The 17,597-nt window shown below is 54.2% G+C and overlaps 1 protein-coding gene across 1 annotated transcript in view; it reads left to right on the plus strand.

The window, feature by feature from the left end:
* VSTM2L (V-set and transmembrane domain containing 2 like) overlaps positions 1–10,633 on the plus strand; it is a 31,763-nt gene extending 21,130 nt beyond the window's left edge. The window contains exons 3-4 of the mRNA XM_037164531.2: positions 578–628; positions 9,243–10,633. Coding sequence (XP_037020426.1) covers positions 578–628; positions 9,243–9,515 — 324 coding nt within the window. The 3' untranslated portion in view covers positions 9,516–10,633. The remainder of the gene's footprint in view (positions 1–577; positions 629–9,242) is intronic.
* Positions 10,634–17,597: the final 6,964 nt, after the last annotated feature.

Consider the following 17,597-nt stretch of genomic DNA (forward strand, 5'->3'; position numbering starts at 1 on the left):
CATATGTGAACGTGTACATTTACACACCTTCCTGGGCACACGTGGCCATGGTGACACAGTGTCACAGGTTCGGGAAAGAGCCTCTGATTTTCACAAATATGCATTAAACTGTCGTGCTCCGGGAGCACTGGCTCCCCAGCTCACAGGCCGAGCAGGGGCCGCGGCAGAGTGCTGGTCTTCGTGCCTCTGGGACCAGCCGGCAGGGGGGCTCCGGCAGGGGGGCTCTGGCAGTGCCGCTGCAGACACTCGCTCCTGTGTGCGTGCGACACACCCAAAAACACAACACATTCACAGACGGACACACCAAACGGGCTCACATTTTCCCTTCACACCCACCCACCCCGTCTGGGGGCCAAATGCATGGCATGCACAGCTTTACGGCACCTCCTTTATCTTCCTTCGCTCTGACTCACTCCCACCCCCTGGGTGGGCACCGAGCTGAGGGACCCCAACCCCAGACCCCAGGGCCCCCAGGGTGTCACCTGCCATAGCTGGAATCTTAGCTGTTGCCCGAACCCCACCCCCAGGGTTGCTAACGCCTTGTCTCTGCTTTCTCTGCCCCTCCTGCTCCCCACAGCTAAAAGCATCTCAGCAGGAAGACGCAGGGAAGGACGCGACCAAAATAAGTGTGAGTTCTCATAATGACTTCTCTCAGGAGCTCTAATGGAGGACGCAGCTGTAATTTAGAAAAAAATGTTTTTTTGGTCCAGTACAGCAGGGAGCTTTGGGCAAGAAGATGGAGGAGAAGAGAAAAAGAAGGGGAGGGGGTGGGAAATGGCTCTGATCTGTTTCTTAAAAGCCAGAGAGATATTTCAAGTTCCTTGAATGACAAGCCCAGAAAAAATGACGGGGAGAGAAGACGAATTCTCTCCTGTTGGGGGCCCAGGCTGTGTGTGTCCCCGATGCTTCATGTCTGTCTCAGCAGCGTTTTTTATTTGGGGAACCCACAGGATCTAATGAGAGGGAGCCAGCTTTTTCGGCTCATCGTGACTGACAGCTACAGCGTCTCAGGGTCCCTTGTGTCCCTTGGGTCCCCTGGCCCCCGGGGACGAGGCGGGTGCAGGAACTGTGCGGAAGGGTCGCAGGGCTGGCTGGGCCTTTATGCACTGGCTCATTTTTTCCATCGCTGCACCTCTCCGGGGAAGATCGTGTGTTCGCCCATTTTACAAGTGGGGCAGCTGAGGCTTAGAGACTCGCCAGAGGTCGCAGCATGGCGGAGCTGGCTCAGACTCTTTGTCTCGGGGCCATGCTGGAGCCCAGAGAAGTGGGGGACCAGAGGAAGGGAGGGACATTTTTTTGTGGTGGAGGTGCCTGGAAGACGCAGGCATAATTGAGAAAGGAAGTGGAAAGGACTGAGTGGAGGGAACAGCCTGTGGCCGTGGGGCCAGGCTGGGATTGTGCACGGAGCCCAGGTCGGCCTGGCAGGAAGCTGGGCGTCCGCCCCCACCACACTCAGGAAACACAAGAGCAGGGCCGTGTTTGCGTGGGGCGTGGCCCCCAAGTTCGGGTTTGCTCTCCTGCTGCCGCTCCCACAACTGTAGGAGGATGTGGGCAGCTCAGGACCCCGGGGCCGAACACACGGACACACAGAGGGGCCACAGCAGGCGTCGCAGTGTCGAGTGGACGCGGGGAGGTGTGGGGGTGCTGTGCCAGGCTTTGGAAGTGACAGAGAAGAGGCAGGGAGGCCCGGGAAGAGGCTCCTGCAGCTGCGCAGGCAGGAGGTGGGCGGATGGAAGGGCATCCTCACAGCCTCCTCCGAGCTGCTTGCCCCAGGGCCTTCCAGGGTCGGGTCTGGAAATCTGAGCCGTTTCCAGTTTAGGGTGGCTGCTGCCCCCGCCCCCTCCCTGGCCCCTCACCTTCTCTGCCAAGTGCACGGCCCTGTGTGCTGTCTGTCCTGTTTCTTGCTCAAACACCTACCAGGTAAGCCCAGGCAGGTAGAGATCTCTGTGTATATTCTATGCCCTGTTCACTGCAACTCTCTCTCCTATAATTTTGTTTGGGGTTTAAGGAGCATTTCAGGCAAAGAAGAGAATAGTCTAATTGATTTAGAGGATTAGAACTCGAGGCTGCTGGGCCGCACGTGAGAGGAATGCGAAGACGCTAATTAGTGAAATAAAATAAATGGGCTGGGTGTGATTGCTCAATCACTGTGCCTCACCCCCACCCCGCCCCACCCCCAGTGCCTGCGATTCTGACTCCTGGAGTCTGGTTAGGGACCTCACAGTCATAGCCCCAGCTCCTCCTGCAGACAGTGGCATGCATGTGACCATTCTTACATACAGGGACAGTTCGTTGGCTGGCACCTGTAAGCCCACGCCCACCCCGGTTTCCTGCAGGCCAGGGTCATCTCACACTTCTCTCTGTCACCTGCAAAGCTCTGGGCCCCCTGCGCACCCTCTGAGCTCTCTCATCTTGCTTGACCCGGCTCTCTGCCCTCCCACCAGCCCTGCTGCCTCTCTGCCTTCTCACAGGCTGGTCCCTCTGTTCCTCTAGAAAGCAGATCCTCTGTTCAGCCCTCAGCTCAGGAAGCCTCCCTCGATGTGACCCGGCCGCACCCCTGCTGGCCGCATTCCCATGATCCATTCCTGTGACCACTCGGTTTGTGCCTGGCCCCCTGGAGATGGTGGGGTTGGAACTGTTACATTTCCAGAGCCTCGCACACTGTCTGGCACATAGTAGGTGCCCCCCCACAAATGATCAAGTGACTGTCACACATACATACACGCTCTCGGGCCAACGAGGGCTTAACCCAGACAGGTTTGATGCGTGGCCATGCCAACCTGACACGCATCCCATGTCCGTCCGTGTAGGTGTACAGGCGACGGGCAGGAATGCAGGACTCGGGTGGGGCCGGGGGGACAGGCGGGGGTTCCGGCCCAGCGGTCCCCCGTCTTCCAAAAACCCCAGTTTCAGTGGAACGGCTCCTGGTTTTTTACCGTTGGGCCCTGGTGTCATCTGGGAAGCGCCACAGGAGCCAAACAGTGCAGGCTCCCTACTGGGCAGCAGTGAGGTTGGGGGGTGTGGAGGAAGTCCAGCCAGCCTCCAGGGGCCAGGTGGGGGCCTCGTGACCGGCGTGCGGCGCCCTGGCAACCCTGGGGGTTCAGAGAGGCTGGGACAGTGAGGACACTCTGGGGCCGGCAGCCGGTGTCCCAGGAGTCAGTCCTGGCTCCCCCTCTGCTGCCTCCCTACACCTCCCGTCCCCACTCACTGCTGTGCAGCACCTCCGTGGAAACACGGGAAACTGTAGAGTCCGTGGCTTTGGCCTACAAATAGCAGTGGTGGCTGGAGTGGAGACTCGGCGTGAGTATGTAAATCACAGGACTGCTGTCCTCAGTGCACAGGGGGTGGAGCAGTTGGAGGCCCAGCTTCTCTGCAGGAACCTGGAGGGGGTCGGGGGTGGGGAGTGGAACCAAGGGATCCTCTGTGTTGGCGGGAGGACAGCACCTGTGATAACATACTAACAATAATAATAACAACGCAGTTGACACCGACCGAGCGCCTGCCACAGTCAGGAACCATGGTGAGCGCTTTACATGGAGCACCCAGTTTAACTTGGGGCAGGGAAGGACCCCTGGCCTTGAGAACACCCGCCTTGGTAGTCTGTATTTGCCAGAAAGTTCCACCATCGGCCTCGTTGCTGTGGCTCAGGCGGCTTCTCCTGCTTATTGGCCATGTTCAAGTTCTGGATTTTTTTCTTCTGATCTAATTGAAATTCTTTGTCTTACGACTTAGGTTAATTTCCCCTTCACCAGGTTTCCAGGCAGAGATGGTTTCAGCTTCCTAAGTTTAAGACAAGGTGAAGTTCACACACACCTGTCCTGGGTGGGGTGCTCACCTGCCTTCATCCCCATCAGTCTCTCCCTCAGTCTCATGGAAGTTCTTTGTGCTGTAGATTCAGTCAGTGCAAACTGCTTTAGTCCGAAGGAGCCAAGGGAATCCCGGGTCCCCATGCATGGGTGGCCCAGGGCTCCGGCCCCCTCATCCTAACCACCGGCCCCCTCATCCTAACCACCACCCCCCTCCAGCCAAACCCTAAAAGCCAGGTGCAGTGTAAGAGGCCTCCAGAAGCACACACTGCAGCCCCGTCAGGAATCTCCATAAAAAGCAGCTTCCATTTGTCAGATCGGCCAAGCGGCCCTGCCTGGCTGCGCCCCCTCCTGTGCTGCACAGGTGGATGCTGCGTGGGCAGAGTTGGGGGAGATCCCAAAGTCTGTGTCCTTCCCAAAGCATTGTTGGGCCAAGTGGTGGGTCAGGGTATTGTGTGATTTTATTTTCTGCTATAGACATTTCTGTGTTTTCTGGAGGTCCCTGCAGTAAGTCATGACACACAGGGCATTAAGTCCTGAAGTCTGCAAGGAAGGCCAGACTCATGTGGAGGCAAAAGTCACCCCATCCATCCAGGGAATCCCTTGAAACACCCATAGAGCAGCCAGCGTGCAGTGGAGGGGTTGAGGGCTGCGCCTCTGTGAGGGCCAAGGTCACACACACCCACACCCTCAGGGTGCTTCCAGTCAGTATGGGAGATGGACATCAACCCAGTAATCACAAGAGGAAAAAAATGATGATGCAGAGCTGCCTAGGAGTCTGAGCCAGGAACAGGACCTGACTTAGCCTGGGAGGCCTGGAGGGCTTCCTGGAGGAGGTGCTCTTTGAGGTAAGCGTCGAAGTGCAGAGGATTTGACTAGCAGTAAGGGAAGCTCTTCTGAGTGTGTGTTGGAGGAGCTCCTGGAGGCAGATGTGGCCAAGGGGAGGCAGGGATGGGACCCCAAAGTACTCCCCCTGCTGCCAGCCACTTCAGGAAGCAGTGCAAGGAAGTCTTCTAAGATTCGGGCATTTTGAAAAGATCTGGTGGCCATAGGAGAAGAGGTTGGAAGGGGCCAGAGTGGCTTAGGGGAGACCAGAGAGGTGGCCGGGGCGATGACCCAGATGAGAAGCTGGGCCTTGGTCTGGCCTGCATGGAGGGCCTGGGTATTTCCAGGCGAGATTGGTGGGACTCAGAGATGGGTTGGGCCTGGGTGTGGAAGCAGCAGCTGAAGAGATGACTCAGTGACTCCGGAGGGTCAGGCTAATGCCGGTGGTCCCGACTGGGGGAGACCCTGAGCTGGGGTCTGAACAAGCCGACGGAAGGGTAGTGTGGCCAGATGTGGCTGATGGGGGCGCTGGAGTGGTGGAGCTCAGAGCGGGGCCGGACTTGGGCCCGGCACCCTCTGGTACCTGCTCCCCACCCAGCACTGCCCCCCCCACCCCCGCCCGGGACCACCCATTCACTCTCGGCCTTGGCCTCAGCCAGGAGGCCACTTGTGGGAAAGGTCTGGCACCAGGAACAAAACTGTCGGTGCTCATCCCCCTGATGTCCCGGGGGGCCCTGCTGTGCTGGGCAAGGCCCGAGCGGGAGGAGGCTGAGCTCCGTCATGGTGTGGACTTGCCTTGTTTCTTTCAGCGTAATTAGGTGCTTAATTGCACCACCAGGGCCTGTCGATGCCTGTGCCGACGTGATTATGATTTACAGTCAGCCTGTGGCGTGGGGGTCTCCTCTCTGGTCCTCTTCAGTCACACTGGACTTCTGGGCTGCAGGATCTTTCTGCCCGATTTGTGAATGCTGAAACCCAAGAGGCCGCTTCTGTACCCATCCCTGCCAGCAGCTGGAGCAGCATGATGAGGCCCCCCCCAGAGGCTGTCTCTGAGAAGGGCTGGGTGCCCCTAGAGCAGGGAGGGTTGGGGGCCTGGGGAACGAGGTGTCTGGTCCTGGGAGGCTCCCCAGGGGTGTGTCTGAGGCCTGGTTTCTGTCACCAGCTTGGGGCCCTGGGCAAATCTCTGAGCCCCAACTTCCTGACCCACACGGTGGGCGTCCTCGGTGTGCCTGCATCACAGTTATTGTGAGGTTTAAGTGAGGTGTGTGAGGCTTTAGCGATTCACAGGGACTGCGCGCCCCATAAGCACTAGCTACCCCCACTGCTATTACCGTTACTGTCTTGGTTATTTGCCTTCCCCAGTGGTACTTAAAGGCACAGACCTCTGCTGCCGGCCTGGAGGGAGCAGGGCCTGTGGGCCCTCCCACCTTGTCCTGTTAGAGGCCAGCTGGCTGTGGTGCTGGGTTACGGGGTGAGGTCTGCATTCTCCTGTGACCGTGAGCCTGTGCGGGCAAGCACCGGGGTCCGGCTGGTTCGCAGCTACATCGCCAGCTCCTTGCTCAGAGTGGGCGCTTGATAAATGTGTGTCCAATGAATGGATGATATAGCGAGGGAGAACCAAGGCCAGGGTGCTGTGATTTCTCAGGGGCAGAGTCCCGCCTCCAGCACCCCCCACAGCGCTCACCATCCCCCTCCTCCTCTCTGGGGTGAGGGGGAGCTTTACTTCTGCAAGCCACCTGTGTTCGCTGGCAGCAGAGGGGTGGGAGGGAGCTGGGGGAAGGGGGAACCTGCCCAGGCCTTAGCATCCTGGGGGTGAGCAGAGGGGTGGGCAAGGGTGGGCCACGCTCCACGCTCCCTCCCTAGGAGAGGCTGCTCCCAGCGCTTCACATTATTACTCCATTAGCGCCTTGTAGGGTTGACAAATGAAGGATAATTAATATCCGTGAGGGAAACAGATGTTGAGGTAATTCATTCCCTGCTGCGCATTTGCAACAGCATCCCCTGCTCCCTGAGAGCCTGGCAGGGCCGCAGGGCCTGTCCCTGCCCTTGGTCAGAGGTGATGGAGTCAGCCTGCAGAAGGCCTCCAGCTGGGCCCCGCCCCACACCCGGCGGGGGCGCCTGGCCCCCACACCAGGAGGGCGGCTGGAAGCCTTTCCACCGCTTGCTGTTGGGAAGTTCTGCCTCTGTCTCTCCTCCTGCCTCCTGCTGTCCCATAAGCCCACGTTTCTTGCTTCGAGGGGGATGATGACCACCCGGAAATACTCAGGTGAAAGGAGGATGAGCCAGGCTCCCTGCTGAAGCCCACCTGCCCGCTTCCCTTCTGGAGCCCGGAGGCACTGCCACCTCCGTGGCCCTGCCAGGTCCTGGTGGACCTCCGTGGGCCTGTGGCACCGTTTGGAGGCATAGAATGCACGGAGTCAGGCCTGGGCTCAGTTCCTAGCGCTGCCACTCACTCGGCGCCCATGGGAAAGTCACTCCCCTTCCGGAGCCTCAGCTTCACCATCTCTAAAGTGGGTATAATCGTGTGTGTGTGACCTCCACTTAGAAAGCATGGCATCTGGGCGCCATTTCATTTGGAGAAAGAAGGAACTCCAGCGAGCTCATTCATTCCACAAATGTTTTTATTATTGTTGGTATTATTATTTTACTTACAGGGTGCCAGGCCCTGTGGTGGTCACTAAGATGAACACAGTAGATATTTCTGCCCTCGTGGAATTTATGTTTAGCCAGAGAGAGACAAAAATCAAGTCAACTGACAGATCAGTTCAATGGTTTTCATAGTGTGATGACTGCTATGAAGGAGATAAATGGGTTGTGATGGAAGACTTCTTGGAGGAGGTGATGTTTCAGAATGAATGGGAGTCACACAGGTGAAGAGAGATGGGGCGCAGCACCCAGGCAGAGAAACCAGTATGTGCAAAAGCCAGAAGGCCAAAGGCCTGAAGTCGAAAGAACTGGACATTTGGGAGGAGATGAGAAGGGACCGGGAAGGCCAGAGCGGACTCGTGAGATGATTGGAAGTTCCATGCGTGAGCGTCCAGCAGACTGAAACAAGCCTGCCGAGCGAACGCACCCCGTGGGGACTGTCCTCCTCCCTTCTCATCCTGGCCTCCTCACTGTAGGGTGATCAGCCGGGACTTCCCCCTCCCGGAGGCGGGGCCTGGCAAGGACAGACCAGCCGATTGTGTTCTCCCACCCGCCAAGGTCAGGGAGGCCAGCGGGGCTCACAGCTGGGGCCCCAGGGCTGGAGCCCACTCAGCTCCCGCGTGGGCGTGCTGAGCCTGGGTGGGAATAGGCGGTCAGACCGGCGGGAAGGGGGTCGCCAGCCAGCAGCGGGGAACTGATCTCCGGTGTTCCGTCTGGGCGGGGCGAGCGGGGCGGGGGGCGGTGTTGCAGGAGGCGGGGCAGCGCAGTAAGAGGGTCTAAGTACCACGAGCCAGGGGAGGTTTTTCTAACTTTTTAAATTTTGAATTTAAAAACTAGATTCACAGGAAGTTACAAACATAGAGTCCTCTGTATCCTTCATCTAGATTTCCCAGTGACATATCTTATATAACTGCCCAACTGCCTTGTCATTCTTTTAGATGAAAAAACTCACAATAGCTTTACGTTCACATCTGACTTACCCAAATGCCCATCAGCAGGGGGCCTGATAAACACCTTGCGGTGTGCTCACACGATGGAATACTACACAGCAATAAAAAAGAACAAGCGGAGACACGCAACAACATGGAGAATCTCTCTGATAGTGTGTGAAAGAAGCGGCACCTGAGAGAGTTCGAGAACAGGCTGAACTAATGTATGGAGACAGGAGTCAGAGGCAGTTAACCCCCGCCGCCGAAAGGGGGAACAGTGAGTGATGAGGGAGGGCCACAAGGGGGCGCTCTAGAGGGTCGACAATGGCCCTGCCTTTCTCTGCCCTTGGTCGCACAGGGAAACACTAGAGTAACATTTTGTCACGTGTGCCCTTTGCTGTATGTAAGTTAAATTGCTATTTTAAAATAAAATTAAGAAACCCAAAAGAATAAACACAAAGCCAAAGTACAAAGATAAATATACTTGGTTTGTTCCCCCAACAGACAGGCACACTTATTAAAGTCCTGATACATTTGTGATCAGCCTTTATTTTTTTTAAAGAAATACAACATTTCGGACTAGGCTGAGAACTCACCTTGCAGTCCACCCGAGGTCCACAGCCCTCCCCTGGCCCCGGACATGAGGCCGCCGATTTAAACGTCCGCACACACAGATCTCCCAGACCTGTGGAGAGTGTTGGTTTGTGTTTGTTTATGGAAATGGCACCGCACTTCCTGCGAGTCCCAGAGATGTAACATGCCTGGCGCTAGGTCCGTCCTTTTTGCTGCTGCGCAGTATTCCTTTGAATGAACTGACTTACGCTTATTTATCTGTTGTGTTGATGCACTTTTCATATGCTTTTACTTTGGGGCTATTTAACTCCACGTGTCCTTGTGGGAGTGTCTCTGCGCTACGCCCCCCACCCCCGCTCCCCCTTCCCCTGCCCCCCCAGCTCAGCCTGAAGTGAGCTCTCTCCCGAATGACTTGTCTCCTCACCCCGGGACAGCCAGGTCACGGTCTCTCTGTCGCCCCCAGGTGGTCAAGGTGGTGGGCAGTAACATCTCCCACAAGCTGCGCCTGTCCCGGGTGAAGCCCACAGACGAAGGCACCTACGAGTGCCGTGTCATCGATTTCAGCGATGGCAAGGCCCGGCACCACAAGGTCAAGGCCTACCTGCGGGTGCAGCCCGGGGAGAACTCGGTCCTGCATCTGCCCGAAGCCCTGCCTGTCGCGCCCGCCCCACCACCACCCAAGCCCGGCAAGGAGCTGCGGAAGCGATCCGTGGACGAGGAGGCCTGCAGCCTCTAGAACGATGCGCGCCCGGCCGCCTGCCCACCCCGCGCCCCCACGGCTGTACAGAGTGCATGAGGAGCTGCTGGACCTCTTGGGACAGGACGGCCTGGGTCCAGCCGCCTCCCCATCCCCAAGACTGCCTGTGGCCACCACCTGGGCCCTCTGCCCACCACCCCTTTGCTCAGCATGTAAGCCCCATTCAAGCCCTTCCTTTTCAGATCCCCGAGGTGACCTGGCTTGAAGGAGGTAGCCCTGGGCACCCAGGGGACAACCACCTGGACACGGGGATGGGACACCATGCCGGGGCCAGGCTGCCCCCTTCTGTCACAGGCTTCAGTGGCGCCCAGTGTTTCGCTTTGCTTGCTTGCCCCCCAATCCCGTCCCCAGCCAGGGCCTCCCAGCCTTGCTCTCCCTCCTTCCTACCACCCCCTACTTGGACCTGGGGATGTGGACCTCGAATCTGAACCCGCCCCGAATCTGGACTTGGATCTTCTGAGCAGAGCTGGGGCCTCTCCCCTGGCGGAGAGACGGGGCAAGAGCTCCCAGGAGAGCCTTGCTCTGGGGCTGTGGCCCAGGAGAAGGCGTCTCACAGGGACCACGGGAGGAAAGGGAGACATCCCACTGCCTCCTGGCGGGTCAGTCACTTCAGCCTCCTTATACCTAAGACACAGCTCCCTGTCCACCCTCCAGGGCAGAAGGGGCACCAGGAACCTCTGCCCCGTCACACAGAGGGCCTTCCCCTCAACCCCATGGCCCCATGCAGAGTTTTGCACCAGCAGGACCCCTTTGAGGGTCTTTGAGGCTCTCCCAGGAGCCCCCTCTGCCAGCTCCCGACAGCCCAGCCCCCTCTTAGGGTCCACACCAAGTCCACCCCAGGGCCTGGGGCTGTTGGGAACTAAGGGACCCCAGTACCAGTTCCCTCATAATTCCCGATCAGGGGGATGCCCGCCCCTGGTGATGTGTAAATATTTCTATTGGGCCCAACACTCCCTCAGAACTGGCTCAAACCTCTGGCCACCCCTCAGCAATGCCCTGGGGGATGTGAGAGAGGCCAAGGGCTTTGCCCCGGGGTGTGTGGGTAACCCTGTACACACGATTCAATCTGTGACTACCAGCCAACCTGAATAAAGCGGTTTAAAGAAACCTCTGGGCAGTGTCTTTTTGGAGCATTTGTGTCTGAGAGCAGTGCAGTGGGGGAGGGGAGGGTGGAAGGGGGAGGGCGTGGCCAGGCCTCAGCACCTTCTCATGCTTTCTGTCCCCAACACAGAGCAAGAGCTTCTGGGGCTCAGGGAGAGGGCGAAGGAAAACCAGCTTTGGTTCAGCCCTAGGCACTCGAATTATTCTTAGATTTCGAGGGAATCACATGTACAGAAGAGTGTCCATAAACTAGCTGACACCGTTTTGTGAATAAATAAGCTATAAAGCAAATAAAGGTGAGCCACCTCCCACCAACAGCATCCCAGAAACGAACCCCCAAGTCCTGCCCGCGTCTCTCTGACCCTGGCCCCTCTCCTGTCTTCTTGAACTTTACACATGGAATTGTCCCATCTCTGTCCTTGGTGTACCACTGCATTTATGACGTCCATCCATGTGGCCATGTGCCTGTCAGTTGTCCAGTTCTATCACCGTATAATATTCCACTGCAGAAGCAACCTATAACTTACCAACGTATTCATCCCCTTGACTGGTGATGATGTGGGTTCCCACCTGAGTGATGCTGTTACCAGCCACAGAGCCCTGAGCCTCCCAGCCCGCCTCTCTGATTCCCAGGGCGGGTTTGCGGGTCGGAGGGTTAGTCCCTGACTGCCCTCTAGGGATCTCATTTTCACCCAGGAGGTGTCACCATCCCCTTATCACGGCCGAGGACACAGGCTCAGGGAGGCCGAATAGCCTATACAAGCTCACACAGATGAACTCTGCTCTGCCGACCTGGGACCCTCCCCCGCCTCTCCCATTACGCCTGGGCTTTGCACTCTTCTGGGCTCACCCCAGTGGAGGGTCCCACCCCCAGGGTAGTGCTGAGGACCTGCCTGAGCATGTGTGGGTCTGGGGCTCTCAGATCAAGCCCTGGTAGCCAGTGTGGCCAGCTGGACCCACTGTGTGCAGAAATCACGGGCGCCCCTCCCACCACGCCTGGGGCAACTGCCTGTCCTGAGCTCCCTCAAGGGCAGACACTGGGAACTGTTGAAATAATGACTGATGCTGAGTGAGCACAAAGCAGGTCCCAGGCCTGTGCTGATGGCCACAGCATCCTCGAAGGGCGGCATATGTCCTCAGTTTCCAGATGAGGAAACCGAGGTTCAGAGGAGGGCGGGTTGGAGGATGGAGGATGGATAGATGGATGGATGGATGGATGGATGGATGGATGGATGGATGGATGAGGAACCAAATCAACCAGACAGAGGCAGGGCTCTGGACCTGTTGCAGAATCCAGGTGTCCCAGGTCTGGAGGGATGGTCGAGGACCCATGGCCCTCTCAGGCCAGTGGCCAGCCTTTACTCAACAACTACAGTCCTCACTGCCTCCAAGACAACGCTAGATCACAGAACCCCTGGAGCTCATCTTCACCTCGCTTTTACCTTGAAGGTCACCTAGTGCTGTTTCCAGTGCTGGCTTTGGAGCATACATTCGGGGTCTCCTGTGAATGTTTAGGGTACTCAAGGCTTACTGATGAGGTACCCAAACCCTTCCGTGTGAATGCCCGTGTCAAGTGGGCCCCCTCCAACCCAGGTTCCAGGAGGGTGCCTACTCCACGCCTTAAAAGAAGAAAGAAACATTTCTATAAGATGCTTGTTTTAGCCACACCACGTACAGCCCGAAAGCCAGCAGGAATGGCATTTAGAGCTGGAACTTTGGCAGATGATAGACGGTTCCAATTTCAGCTCTGCCACTTATGGGATGTGTGATGTTGGGTCCACCTCCCCTCCCTGAACCTCCAAGTTTCTTTGCAGAGTCTAACGGGGGCAGTGTGAGCTCACATCGGACACACTGGCTGCTCTTGTCCACCGGCATATGGTGGGGGGCTGGCGGACACAGGGCATGGGGACCCGCACTGCCAACGAGTTTCTCTGCACAAGAACATGCGTGAGCTGCCAGGATAACACCATGCACAGCAAGTTGTCTGAAAAGACAGCCACCAAGTGGAGAGCTGTGGTCACCTGTAAGGAGCGTGATGGAAGGAATACCCCCCATCAGGCTGAGTATTAGTCAAGGGCGACTATTCTATCACTCGATACACATAGACATCTAAAGAAAACCAACTGGGAAACAAAAGCTTATAAAATGGGGGAAATGGAAGAATATCAAGGTTGGTGGCGCTCTGGGCACGTGAGCCGTATGGCGTCCGAGTCCCGCAGATGACGAGAAGGTCCTTTCCTCGGGCGATGAGAAGTGTTCCCCTTCCGAGGAAGCCCTTGCCCATTTCCGGGGAACCCGCCCTGGAGCCAGGCCCACCCGCCCTTCCTCCACTCTACTCACCCACCCTCGTCTCCCCCCACACTCCCCCCTTAATTTAGTCTAAGCACCCACGATGGCGTTCACCTGGAGTGCACAGATGACCCCCAACCAAGGGTCAAGGCTAAAACACTGGCATTTGCAAACTGGCACAGGGGGACAATGACTTTTTTTGTCTCTGCTGACCTCCAACTGAAAGGTACTGTCTCCTTCTGTTATGAATGTGAGTGACAAAGCACAGTGGCCCGAGCAGTAGGTCGTGACTCCTCGGTGGGAGACAGCACAGCTATCTTCGCAGCCCAGGATGGTCATTCCAGGTGCCTCAGACTGTCGTTTGCACTCAGCACCGCATGCGAGACCGCAGCGGTTATTCCATCTGCCGCTAGGTGTTGTTATTTAATGCGCTAATAAGGGAGCAAGTTTATCCCTATATCACACTTTAAAAAAAAATTTTAAGTCATATTCCAATATAATCGGTTTTGTAATACTGTTGTTTTATTTTATGCAGTTAAAGACACCATGCTGGGGAGCGCCCGTAGGGTGGTCACACTTCGGAAGGGGTCATGGGACAGGATGGTGGACGGGCCCCCCTCTGAGCCAAGGCCGGGAACTCCACTATCCCTGTCTGGGACTAGCTTTGGAAGTGTCGTGTGAACCCAGGTGTCAGATTCACAGTGAGATGCCAGGGGACATCTGCTGGAAGGAGAGGGAGTCCCTCCTGAGGAAGGTTCCTTAATAGAGGAGACAAGGAAAACATACTTTCCTCCTCTGCTTCTTCGTGTCTGACACGAGACCCGGGAATTTCTTCCACCACTGGGCAGCCAAGGGGGGAACAGCTGATTCCACTGAGATGCAGAAGCGGCCGATGGGAGAACCTCTGAGAATGCAGCTGACCTGGCGAACCAGCCAGGCCTGGAACCTCTCTCCCTCTGGACTCCTGTTTTTAGCCGGCAGACCCCTTAGGATTTAGGCCGGTCGTGTCAGTTGTCATTTACTTGCAGCCAAGAGCACCTTCTCCAGTCCACCATGCTTGTCTTGCCCCGATGTTTTCCATGCCTGTCCTGCCATCAGGTGATGTGGAGAAATGAGCCAGTTCCTCCTCCCACCTGGCCTTTCTGAGGGTTTGTCAAACCCTTATTCCTCAAGACTGAGCATCTTCAGGCCCTTCAGCTGGACTCAGAAGGCACAGTATTGAGGCCTTGATCTCCCTCTTACAGGTATGTCTATCTAGGTGCGCGGTTCTCCAACTTCAGCGTGCACCAGACTCGTGCTGATGTGTGTTAACGTTAACTTGTCCAAACTCACACTCCAGCTCTCACCCCCACAGTTCAATAGGGCTGGAGTGGGTCCCCATAATCTGCATTTCTAACAAATGCCCGTAGGATGCTGATGCTGCTGGCCTTGGGGACCACAGTCTGAGAACCCCTGGGTTAGGTCCCTATGAAAGCATGGCTCCCCAAAGTGAAACCACTGCTGGAGATGGAGTTTGATTAGTGCCGGGCAGAACAGAACCATCACCTCCCCCGACGTCCATAGCATGCTCCTATTATTCCGGCCCAAATCACGAACTGCTTTTTCACACTGCTAAGCTCTGTGTTGTGAAAACTCTGGAAACCGGGATCCCCATGTGGCTGCTAATCTCTCCCCCTATTCTACAGAATGGAAAGTATCCCTCATGAATGCTCACTGTGTGCCAAGGGCTCTCATGAGTGATCTCATTTAATGCTAATGACAACCCTGGAAATGGTCAGTTATCTCTTTCTGGGGAGACTGATGCCCAGAGAAGTAAAGAAAAAACAAAACTTCCCAAGGTCACCCAGCTGGTAAATAAATGAGGGCCCGGGATTAGAGCTGGGCTGCAGAGCTAGGTAATTAACAACTCTCCTCCTGCTGAACAGCATCTATTAATCAGCTGCCCTTTGGGGCCCAGTACAAATTTACCTAATTGCACCTCATCCAGCTCATTTCTCTTTTTTGTCTACAAGGTCATCAGATGTGATTTTTGTCAAATGTCCCGGGTTTCTTGAGCCTGCAATATCTCTTTCCCCTGAAATGCAGCCCTTGCGCTGCCTGACTCTTGCCCCCAAAGGAGGGAGTCTCCTGCTGACTTGCACGGGGACCACGTGAGTTTGGTGAGCTGAAAGTGTTCACTGCGGGCACATTTTAACACAGGCTACAGTCACCAAATGTTCCGATTTAATACGCAAATGCACCCCACGTGATTTAGGGTGCACTGGGCCTTTACTGTTCTGATTGCTGTTTTGTTGATTTAGCCCACGCACTGTGGTTAATAATTTAGCAAGCAACCGTGTTTGTTTTTCTTCCTTTGCCCTCATGCCCCAACCTTTCCCACATTAAGGGACTTAGGCCTGCGTGAACGTTTAATCTGATTAATGATCAATCCTTGAAGAAGCGTTGCTGCAAAAGGAATCCATCTGAATGCTAGGGAAGGCTTAAAGTTTGCGAGTTTTCACCCTCTTGGTGTGAGTCTTGGTTTTATCATAAAGAAATGCATTGGCTCACTTGATCTCCAGCAGTGCTTCTTGTACTACGTTCTAGTTCTATTCTAGTTCGCCTGATATTAACATTGTTAGACAGATTTCCTTCGGTCAGTATTCGGCTGGGTGTCTTTTTCCATCTTATCTGCAACATGTCTGTGTTATTGTCTCTATAACACAGCTTATAGCTGGATTTTGATTTTTAGAAATGATCTAATTAACGGTCTGTGTCTTTAACAGGTAAGTTTAATCCATTTATATTTATTGTGATTACTGATTCAGTTGGACTTATTTCCTACACTCTTATTTGTGTATGTGTGTGTCTTGTGTTTTATATTGCCATGAGATTACTTTTGAGGACTGGGGAAACACATGCGGTTACTTTATTTGTTTTTCTTTCTTGACTTTTGATGGATAGTGTTTTTAGCCCCTCCCACCCCTTTTCCTCCCCACCAATTTGAACGCTGTAAATCACATTTCTTTAGCAGTTTCACTTTAATTTTTAAAGTCCTTAGCTATATATTTTCCTAACAATAGACTCAGTATATCTACTTTTCTCTCTACAAGAAAACCTCTTTAACACAATGTAACTACCAACTCAACTGACCTGTACCATCTTCCTTATTATTATTTAGAATTTTACTTCCACTATTTATCACAAATTCATATGTATATAGTCAGAAATTAATTAGATTTACCAACATATTTGGTCAATTTCCATACTTAAAATTTGCCTTCTTTCCTTTCACTCTCCCTTTTGCTGACATGCATGCTTTAGTGATCCTCTCAGTAAAGGTGCGGGCGGTAAACTCTCTTTATCCACGAAAGTCTGCAAATGTCTGTAACTCATCCTCCTTTTCCACTGTCCACCTGGCAGTACACTGAGCGAGGTGATTGTAACTCCCCTCTGCGTGTTCAGAGCCTCACTTCTCCGTCCGTCCTTCATTGCTATTGATGAGAAATCTGCTGTCAGTCTAAATGGCATTCCTTTGTGGGCAATTTTCTTTTCTCTAGTGACTCTTAAGATTTTTCTGTCTCTTCGACATTCTGCTACATTGTTACGATGTTCCTGGTGGAAGTTTATTTTTAACCATCTCTTTCAGCCCACGGCAAGTGTTTTTCATCTCAGGACTTTCTTTTTGGTTCTGAAATACTCTCAGCCATCATCTAAATATTGTGTAATGGATGTTGTATGCCCATTACATCCTTTATTCTGTCCTGGAACTTCTGCTACATTTACGTTGCCATCTTTCTGTCCAATTACCACATCCTCTCTGGTCCTTCATATTTTCTGTTCCTTATCTCTCTGCACAGTTTTCTGGAGTAATTACTCAGGAGTATCTTTCAATTCACTAATTGTCTCTTCAGCTGTGTCTGATTTAGGGGTAATCCTTTTTTAATGCACTTGAAGAATGATATTTTTCATTTTTAGGGTTTCCAATGGCTTCTTTCTCATATCAACAGTCTATATCTATTTTTATTTCATGACCTTTTTCTTTTTATAACTCATTCCTTTCTTTACTTTTACTACGGTCTTAAACTTACTGTAAAGTCATTCCCAGCTGGCTCTGTGATCTGTACTTATCACAAGTGACTTCATCTGCTAAGGAGTTGAGTTTCTGGCTGCCTCTCCTGGTATCAGTTTTCTTCACGTGCTTTAGAATTTTGGTTTTCAGGATGATGGTGAGAGGAATTTTCCATCCACTTTCTTCCTTTGCACTCATATGAACCCAGACCCTCAGGGCCCTAGTCCCAGAGCAGGCTTCCCAGTGGCAGCTCAGGAGTCCCCGTTTTGGGTGACATCAGAGATGTCACAGATGCAGTTAATGAGTCAAGGTGGCTTGGTTCAGGTCCTGATGGCCAGACCTGCATCCGCTCCCATTACCCAAGATACGGTTTCAAGCAGTGAGTCTGACCTGATACCAGGCTTCCGGTTCTCAAAGAATCCTTGGTCCCCATTCACTGTGCAGGCCTCGAGTTCCCGGTCCCTTTGGCCTGTTTGCAGACCCAGAGGCTTCAGCCTCCACTTGCCTTGTGTTTCTGTCCCAAAGAGAAGCTTGTCTATTTGTGAGGGGCGCTCTGTGATTTTATTTATTTAAGCATTATAACCCACCTATTATTGCAGTGTATACACAAAGGTTATTTT

The sequence above is a fragment of the Artibeus jamaicensis genome, unplaced genomic scaffold (assembly GCF_021234435.1).
Source record: "Artibeus jamaicensis isolate MK-2021 breed Jamaican fruit bat unplaced genomic scaffold, CSHL_Jam_final contig_685, whole genome shotgun sequence".
Taxonomy (NCBI): Eukaryota; Metazoa; Chordata; class Mammalia; order Chiroptera; family Phyllostomidae; genus Artibeus; species Artibeus jamaicensis.